General features: G+C 42.1%; 1 protein-coding gene across 2 annotated transcripts in view; it reads right to left on the reverse strand.

The window, feature by feature from the left end:
• The window catches only part of LOC117939312 (fibronectin type III domain-containing protein 4-like), a 23,824-nt gene that overhangs the window by 7,148 nt on the left and 6,395 nt on the right, over positions 1-10,281 (reverse strand). Inside the window, exons 1-3 of one of the 2 annotated variants that reach the window (XM_034864551.1) lie at positions 6,160-6,178; positions 5,341-5,456; positions 1,651-1,751 (exon numbers count right to left, since the gene is read on the reverse strand). In XM_034864551.1, the coding sequence (XP_034720442.1) occupies positions 1,651-1,751; positions 5,341-5,400 (161 nt within the window). In that variant the 5' untranslated portion in view covers positions 5,401-5,456; positions 6,160-6,178. Of the gene's footprint in view, positions 1-1,650; positions 1,752-5,340; positions 5,457-6,159; positions 6,179-10,281 lie in introns of those variants that run through there. The other variant, XM_034864550.1, reaches the window with a different exon arrangement.

Raw genomic sequence — 10,281 nt, forward strand, 5'->3', positions numbered from 1 at the left:
CCCCCCCCCAACAAAAGAGTGTTTTTTAGGCGACAGCATGAATCACTCCCTGTATGTTTAAGGAAGAGCCGTTGGACTTCTTTACAGCAGACCACGGGTACATTCCTAGCTGACATTAATGGAGGATGACATTATGTAACAGGAACAGGATGACAGGAAAAGGGTATATTTAGCGAGGGAATGGGGTTTTGGTTTTCTGGCCGTGATCCTGAATGATCACTGGAGGACGAGGACTGGAAGCTTGGAAGACAAAAGAGAAAATCCTGATTTCAGATTTGGACTCACTTGGGGAAAGCTTACCGACAAAAGGGAGAATCCATCCTAAAATGATGCAACTTGCGAGAAATAAACATGATTTGATTGTGTGTTCTCACTCAAACAGAACATTGAGATCGCAGCAGTCGCAGAAAATATTAAGTTGGAGATTTATACAGTTTAGAGAAATCCATCACAGAAGAACGCTTAGATACACAAGAGGTCCAACTGCGTCTCCGCCTACACATTACACCCAGAGGATAGCCCCTCCAGGAAAATGACTAACCAAGGCAGAAGTGGATGCTAAACAACACTTTGTCATTAAAAAAGTCCCGGAGTTAATGTAAAAGTATCCCAAAAAGACTTTTATAATTAAAAAGTTGCAAGTTTAAGCTCTGCAAACCATCCTTGAGCAATGACAAGTCCTTCACCAAACTCCACAGAGAAATGCTCTTGTTTTACCGTAGTCTCATCTCCAATAAGGTCAGAGATGAAAGGTTCAACTCTCCAGCTCCTGGTGCTGGCTAAGCTTCAGTGCTTTGCTCAATGACACTTCTGCAGGACTTCGGCCTGCTGACGCGCACATTGAACCGAGTCCTTCAGCTGAAGGACAATTTGTGTTAGTCTATTAAGTTTATAATGGATTGTAAAACGTTGAATAGAGTCATGATAATGGAGTCACATTAGATCGTCCTCCGTCAGGGAGTAGCTGTAGCGTGTGCTGCTGTCTGATTTAAAAAACAACTTTAATTACACACCGAGAGGAGGTTAATATGAATGTCCCTAGATGTGGTTTATCTGGCGGTTACAGCTGCACCGCAGACATCTGTAGAAGGCCTCTCATTGGCTGCAGCTGTCAGGAATGGGCGGTTTTAACTTTCACATATTACAAAAGAATATCGACCCAAAATCCATTTGCTGGCTTTTCCCAGGGATTTCATTGATATATTTGTAGTAGGGTGGTAAGAAGTCCAAGATTATTTATTAACTTTATGATTCCTAGAGAAGTGAATCAGAATTCAGAACTTGATGGTAATCTATCATCAACAAATCAGGTATTTACTGTCAGACGTACCCTAATATTTTCTATTGTTAAAACGTGTGTGTGTGTGTGTGTGTGTGTGTGTGTGTGTGTGCATATGCTGGTGTGTGTTCAGTTCAGTCATTTATTATCCCAAATAGGGAAACCAATACAAAGACATGAAGTACAACAATGTTTCCTGCATGTAATATACACAACACTAGTTATTCCACATGGAACAGAGGACTTTTTACTCCTATTGCTCTTGAACTGGAGTACTCTGTCTGCGTGTGCGTGTGTGTGTGTGTGTGTGTGTGTGTGTGTGTGTGTGTGTGTGTGTGTGTGTGCGTGCGTGCGTGTGTGTGCAGCTCACCTGGACGCTGTAGTGTGTGTCCTCGTCCAGGTCCCACAGCACACACCAGCGGCTGGACGTGTTCACCTCTCGGATGGAGCGCTGCATCAGGCCGTCCTGCCTCTGGGGACGAGCAAACACAAGGACATGTAATACCCTGCCTCTGGTGGGGGGGGGACACAAGGACATGTAATACCCTGCCTCTGGTGGGGGGGGGGGGGGGGGGGGGGGGGGGGGGCACGCGCAAACACTAGGACATGTAATACCCTGCCTTTGTGGGGGGGGGACACAAGGACAAGTAATACCCTGCCTCTGGTGGGGGGGGCACGCGCAAACACAAGGACATGTCAGAAAAACCCTACTGCACCATCGTGCCTAATTTAACACTGTTGTTTCACGATTTGGAGACATGTTAAACCCCCTGCGGTACCAGCAGCTTCACTTCACTCCTATAAATTCAGCTGAAACACTTACTGCCCCACTGGGGGCAATTAGGTCTGCAGGCAAGGTAACAGCAGCCATCACCATTTGGAAGAAACAGAAGAAACACATGTACACAGGCAGAGATGATACAAACATCACCTTCCTGTAGTTCACAGATAACCAGATTATGACCTGGGGGAAAATCCATCTTTAAATCTCTTAATCAGGTTCACTCAGGAGGATTTGGGCTGAGCTTCAACGCTCACGACTTACAGAAGGCAACAATATGAGACTGCATTCTTATTTAGACATCATGCCATTAGGGAAAACAGTGAGACAGATTCATGCATATCCCCTTAACATCACCTTTCCAGTAAATAAGACAAACATATTAGCAAAAAGTTGCTGATTTACACATCCAGCAGGTCCATTTTCCTATAGGCTATATTACATCTATAGAATAGGCTAACCACTAAGAAAGCTCCAGGATTTCCATATACCCACTTAAAAATGTGCAGTGATATGCAACAACATACTTTCCATTATATTTTGGATATATTTTGAATTGTCATGTGTGTTTCATTCCTTTGCATAAGGCTAACTCGAGGTGTTTCCACTGTAAATTGGAGCTTTTAGCTTGGTCTGGTAGAGTTTAATTGAGCCGAGCTGACCCAGAGGCTCTTTAAAAGCTCGGTAAAATCGCTGAGGTCTCTGACCCTGAAATCAGAGGAACACAAAGTTTGGTTACAAAGCTATTTTTAGGTAAGGAAAGAAGTCAGCAGCTTAATGTATTCCAGCAGTGAAGTGCAGCTGATAAACAAACCTCCTCCTTCTGTCACAAGCTGACACGCCGAACGCTGAAACACACTCATCTGCAGCTGCAGCACCGATCTATTTGATTAAGGTTCACCCACATGTATATACATATACACATCAATCATTAATTAACCCTGTGCTGGTTGAATCAGAATGAGGATTATTGTGCATCTCAGATACACAATCTCAAACTGGGTTCCTGCTTGTCTTTGGTTATTTGAGTGTATGAAAGGGACGTTGCATAATGTGTGAATCTCAGCAGCCGGAGCTTCTGGGACATGTAACAACTTCGTTGTCTGACATCCACTCGTCCTGCTTCTCCTTCACGAACAGGAGGCTCAGCTTGTTACTGAGAAGAGAATCGGATATGAAATAATCTCGGAAAGCCGGCTGGTACACACTGGTGGGATGCAACTAAGCACACGTACTCTAGTACTGTACTTACTGTAAGTACAAATGTGGAGTCTTTTTCTTTTCATGTCACTTTCTACTCATAATCCACTACATTTTAGAGAGAAATATTGTACTTTTTCTCCACTACATTCATCTGACATCTTTATTTGCCTTATTTGTGCACACACATTTTCATTGCAGGGTTCTTACTAGTAACAGAATATTTTTACAGAGTGGTGTAAGTACTCAACCTGAGTAAAGGATCTGAATACTGCACCAGTATATGTGTGTCCAAACCAAGCCTAAAGCCTGACACTGGCTCGTTGGTGCTTTTAGTCCTGAAGACATGCATGATTGACCGCAGCCTTTTATAAAAATTGCATCCTGTGAGCTCTTTTGTACATTTCACCCTCCACCAGAGCCCATTTTGATGACTAACAGAAGAAAAAGAGGAGCTCAGTAGATAAAACTGCTTTTATACCCACTACCTGCTCCAATCATTCCTATTAATATTAGAGTAAGGTTCTTGCATAAGAGGTTTCTAAGGTTGCAGCAGGAGATGTTTTACATCCTCATCCTCTGTTATCTTGCAAATGCCAAGCGGCTGATGGATTCAGAGTCGGACGTGAGACGACTTTAAAGAAAACAACATAAAAACCACAGGAGTTGTCTGGCGCTGTGGATGTTCCTCTGATACGAGTTCCGGCCAAATCATTTCCCCTAATGGAGACAACTCCTACTCAGAGCTCAGCTAATGTCGGCTTGTCCTGTTGCCAAACTGTAGGTGGTAAAAACTGATTAGAGTGAAGCAAGATGAGTTAGCAGCTTGGCTTCAAGAGGAGAACCAAATGAGGTGATGTATGAGCAGAATTAAATGTCTAGACTCCTAACACGGTGTATTTGTACTGCAGGGGGTTGCTTCTGTACGCATGGAGGGAGTGTGAAAACACAGTGGTTCTGCAACTAATTAGAAAGAAATATACGTTTTAATTTGAACAGTATGTGATGCTATTGAGATGAAAAGCTGAATTAGTAAGCTAAAGGCAGCAGACACAACATTAGTAATGGATACATTGAGAGGAAATGGATAATATTAATGGATACATGGATAAAATAGACAAAGTGAAGGATCTGCAGTGAAATAGCTGTCCAAAGCGTTGCAATCGAGAGGTCAGTGGACTTTTAACCAATGAGCTCTGAGTAATTTGGTTCATATGTTGCTTTTTGTTATTTGAGTAATTCTCACATGTGAATAATGTGTAAAACCTAAATGAAAACTATGTTAAAGAAAAAAGTGAAAGTTGAACTAGTTAGCTGTGAGTAGTAGACAGCAGTTCTAATCAAAGTGTTTTATATAACTCAAAGCATCTATTACATCCAAAGCTAAGCTTAAAGCTCCTGGTCTATAACTCAGATCCACTTTTTAACCTCATTTCTACTACCAATGTGTGTCTGTTGCTTTTTTTTTGTCTTCTTTTGGCTGGAAACGTTTGTACCAGATCTGTTTTTTAAAGGATCCGCATCAGCCGGCCTCGGCATTAGTTCCTCTGACATTTCCAAACTTTTAAAGAAGAATAATAGATCCTGAATAATAGATCCTGAATGACGCAGCATTTTGAAAACCTTCTTTAAAAATAATGAACTCCTAAAGAGATAAAGACAATTACAAAAAACATCCACATAACTCATCTAAGGGAAGGCTTTCTTGTAGCCCTGCACATGGCAGCTATCCAAGTTATCTGACCGATTCATAAATAATACGCCTTCCATTTGTCTCCCTGCTAAATGAACTGTCCGTCAACCAAATGAGAGTGCAGGAGGGAGAAAGTCGAGTTTTAAGTGATACAGATAGACTAATTATGGTCTAAGCTTTAAATATCTCTCTCTTTCTCACACACACACACACACAGACAGATAGACAGATAGATAGATTGCTAGATAAACAGACAGACACGCAGACAGACAGACAGACAGACAGACAGACAGACAGGTAGATAAACAGACAGACACGCAGACAGACAGACAGACAGACAGATAAACAGACAGACAGACAGACAGTGATGATGCTACTGTTCTGTACCCGCTGTGAAATGGAGTATCCAATGACGGTGTCTCCCTGAGGGACGTTCCAGGTCACCATGGCCGAGTGCGCCCTCAGCTGGGTCACCGATATGTTCACCGGGGCTGCTGGCACAGCTGTTGAAACACACACACACACACACACACACACACACAGAAACACACTTTAGATTCTACACGTCTAGTTAGCAGAGGCCTTTGCGTCCTGCTGCGGCAAAGACAACTCAAACTCTACTGCAGTTCCTGGGAATACACTACCTGGCCAAAGGTATGTATGCATGCCAGCCTTACACCCAAATGTGCATTAATCAGCTGTTATACCAGCCCCCCACCCCCCCCCCCACCCCCCAGTTCCAGGCTTTTCAACAGATAATGGATCTACAAGAAAGTGAATAAGTTTACTGTATTTTCCAAAATGTCAAACTAACAATCCACAAAAGAATAAAGCTTCTTTGATTACAGCTGGTGTTCTCTGACTAATGTACTTGTCTCCCTTAAAGTGCTTTTAGTGTCCTGGACATCCTAAAAACCAAAAACACACAGGCGCTCACACACACTCCGTCATAACCCCTTCCTGTCCAAGGGTCCTTGAGCAAGAGTGTGTTTGGTATGGATTAACAGGGTCCGCTGAATGGCTAAAATGTAAATGTATGATCATGTGCAAAGGAAGAGAATCTCACACTCACACACAAACACACACACACACACACACACACACTCACACACACACACACACACACACACACACACACACACACACACAGACACACACACACACACACACACACACACACACACACACACACACACACACACACACACACTTGAAGGATCCTCTGGGGCAGGTTAAAATTGATGGGAAATCTGAAGTGTTCCGCCGAGAGAGATTTTTTATAATATTAAATCATCAGTAAAAGCTTTTAATATTACACGATTACTGTACTTATTTAGTTATTTATTTATACAGATGGCAGTTAGGAGGAAGAAAGGAAGTGGAAAAGAGAAGAAATAATTTTTATAATGGGTTATATAAACAGAGAAAAAGCCTGGAAGACAAATGTTTTACTCAAAGCTAAATCAATCAGAAAGAAAGAACCTGTCTGAAAAAAAAAGAAAAAACAAAAAAGACAAGCAATTTGCCAAAAGAAAGACTGGAAAAAAAATGAAAAAAGAAAAGAAAGAAAGAAAAGACAGAAACAAGCCAGAAGGAAACAAAAGAGAAAGAATAAAGGATGCAACAAGACAACGACAAGACAGAAATAAAGGAAAAGTAAAACAAGAAAGAGAGGAAAGGAGACAGAAAGACATAAAGGAAGGGAAAGGGAAGACGAATAAGACATAAACCCCAGATAGAAAGGATGAGCAGACATCCCTCTTCCGTCTGGGTGATGATTGAAGATCTGATGGACTCATCTACAGATGACTTCACTCCATCCAATCCAACTTCTTCTTCTAGTGCAGGAGGACAAGAATAGCAATTCCACATCTCCCCTCCATTTCTCTTGCTGCAGAGAGCAATTCACATGTGCCGGTGTGTTTCCATGTGTGTGTGGTTTAAAAAATAATTAAAATAACACACACTATCAGAGGGGAAAAGCAGCGGCGCAGCAGCCAATTAGGGCATCAAGGCTGAAAAGGGACATTCAAATGCAGAGGTTTTGCATCATGGCAAATTAGAGTCCAGCTGAAATCTGAATGCTCTTCACGTTCTGTGTTAGAAAACAGAAACAGTGATGATGCAGCAGCTGTTGTGCATGTCTGATTGATCTGAAGAGGATGAAACAAAGAAGCGCTGCAGATTTAGAGAACACATGCAACCCAAACACAGAAACACTCTGCATTTAAAACCAGACCGCTGGGACACGCGTGTCGTTGCCATGGTTTGGGGCTCATGGAGTTATTGAGGTTGGCTTTCTGGCCACGGTGTTGGAAAATCTAATTTAACATCGGGATCGCAGGATTGAGATTTACTTGCAGAGCTGAGTGTGTCATGTGACGTCAGCCAACATTACAAACTCATGACTCTTTATAGAGAATGGACATTCTCTGGCATACTATTCATTTATTGTTATTAATAAGTCTTTTGCAATCTAATTCCTCTTAGGAATTCCATTAAGCTTTAACTTAAATTACTAGTATGTTAAGTTCATTAGGCTCTGCAGATGTTAGTTAGTAATTGTCTAACAAGTTGCACCAAGTACATAGATTTTCTTACTTATATTACTTCTTTCTTCATGTTTTCAAATTAAATTAGCTTCTTTCCATCATTCATTGACTTTTCTTTATCCTAATTATGTGTTTTATTTTATCGTGTTGTTTTGGGTCTGTGGTTCTCCTGCATCAGATACTACAAATACACAACTGCAGCGGTGGAAGAAGTATTCAGATCATTTACTTAAGTAAAAGTACAAATATCACACTGTAAAAATACTCTGTTACAAGTAAAAGTCGTGCACTGAAAATGTTACTTTAATAAAAGTATGTTATGTATCAGGAAAATGTACACAACAGTGTTAAAAGTCAAAGTTCTCAGCAGAAAAAACCCTCTCATTGTAGAAAGAAAGGATCCAAACTGTGTTTGATGGTCTAATCATCTCAGCTGGACTCGTGTTTGTATCGTAACTAGGAACTAAAGCTGTCAGATGAATTAAAGTGGAGTAAAAAGTAGAATATTTCTCTCTGAAATGTAGCGGAGTAGAAGTAGAAAGTTGCATGAAAAGAAAAGACTCAAGGAAGGTACAAGTACCTCAAATTTATACTTAAGTACAGTACTTGAGTAAATGCACTTAGTTACACTGCACCACTGCAGAAATGTCAGCAGCATCGCCGCCTTTTTGCTGTCAAAACAAATGAAAGTGCTCTGGGCTAACACCACCTCTCCACCCAAGCATTCAAGACCAACCAACACTAAAATAACCCGAAAGACTCCGGTCGGGCTCCGTGGTGTGAGACCGGGAATGTCAGACTCTCTCTCCGGCTAACAAGCTAACCACAAGTCTGTCAATCAAACTGACATCAACATGCTTCCTTTTAAACTGTCATTCAAAATAATCAAATATATGTGATAGAGTGCATCAAGTTCCTTCAATCTGTCTGTCTTTCCAACATTTCCCAGAATGCCCTCTGACAGTCCACGGGGAGGGCTTCTGAATCTGTTGCGCTCAGTGTTTGCATGTGGAGTGAACAAGACAGTGGGAGGCTTGTATTTCATCTGAGAAAAAGCAACCTGTCCTGTGGCTGCAATGCATTCTGGTCCCTTTCCTGAGACTGTGGGCGTAAAATCTGGTCACGGTGCTCGTTAATTCCTCTCTGTATAATTACTGGATGTCTGAGCTAAATGGATGCCACAGAAAATGCTCTTTGATTCGGAGGAACTGACTTGAAACCTCATGTCAAATGCTGAGTTTCGCCGTTTCGGAATCATTCTCTGAGATTGAACGCTGCACAACATGGCCACAAATAGGGGGACACCCGAACATATCACCCACATGTGATTTATCTTTCATCAACACCTTATTCTAAACACCTTCTGCAAGATTTCAGAGCCTGGCTGCAGGGAATTTGCTAAATGTAGTGGCTCGAATGTTGCAAGTGAACACAAACAAACAGATTCACTAGTGAGGTGAAACGTGCAACGTGTATCGTGGGCTTTAAGACTCAAATTCTACAGAAGAATCAGGTCGGGGTACGTGTTTTCTTACTAACATCTACACAGTGTACTGGCAAATAAACACAGACGTTTGCTGCAACTGAATACATCCCTCAGTAGGGCGCTGGGTTGGCCAATCAAATGCATGCAAATGTACATTCCTCCTACTTTGTGGTGTGTTATTCTACCATTTACCAGTGTTGAAACTGGTACTTTTTCAGAGTAAAATCCTTGCGTGCCATTTTAAACTGCTGTGCAACATTCAGACATCTACAGTAATACGCCTTCTGATTCAAAAATCTGTCACTCTAAATGGTCTTGTATTTCATGTCAAGTCAATTTAAACTATATAGCCCAGCATCACAAATCCCAATCCACTCCTATGTCCTTAGACCCTCAATTTGGATATAAAAAAACTTTACCTTTAATAGGTAGAGATTGGAAGAAACCTCAAGGAGAATCATAATCAGAATGGGATTTATTGCCATTAAGTAACATTTAGAAGGACTTTGCCTTGGTGGTTGGTGGGTATGAACACACGTGGTAAACAGAGCTCCAGAGGAGGGATCCGCTCCCTGGACCCCCAACCAAACATGCCTGCACCAACCACCTCCTGCATCTTTGCAACTTTGGCTGTTTAGGGTCTGACCACCCAGTAACACCCAGTAACACCCAGTAACACCCAGTAACACAATGCAAGACATTGTTGCGCTGTGCGAAACCATCTTCTGTGAGTTCAGCAACAGATGTTGGACAATAAAGACCGGTTCAAAGGAGGAACAGACTTATTCAACAGAATATTCATGTTAGGTCAAGTTCCTCCACACCACTCACACACACATCTCTTCGTGGAGCTGGCTTTGTGCACAGGGAATGGTCAAGTACAAAGAGGAAATGGTTGGCAGCACAACATTGTTTAAAATATCACCCACACATGCATGTCCACATACTTTTGGTCATTTAGTGCATCTGTTCAGAGGAGGACCTTTTGGAGGATGTTTGCTTTACAGAGAGGATACAGGACATGCAAACCAAATCCCAATCCTCCACCTACAGTATACACATACACACACACACAGACACACACAGACACACACACACACACACACACACACACACACACACACGTTCCCTTGCATCTGCCAATGACAGCTAAGATCCCCCTCAAACTCCCATCATGTTACATGCTGCTAAATCCCAACGGCCCTCATCTGCCAGAGCTGCAATCACACACACACACACTCAGCGAGTAGACCTATGCATACACATTATACACACCGGGGGGGGGGGGGG

This window comes from Etheostoma cragini, chromosome 24, assembly GCF_013103735.1.
Source record: "Etheostoma cragini isolate CJK2018 chromosome 24, CSU_Ecrag_1.0, whole genome shotgun sequence".
Taxonomy (NCBI): domain Eukaryota; kingdom Metazoa; phylum Chordata; class Actinopteri; order Perciformes; family Percidae; genus Etheostoma; species Etheostoma cragini.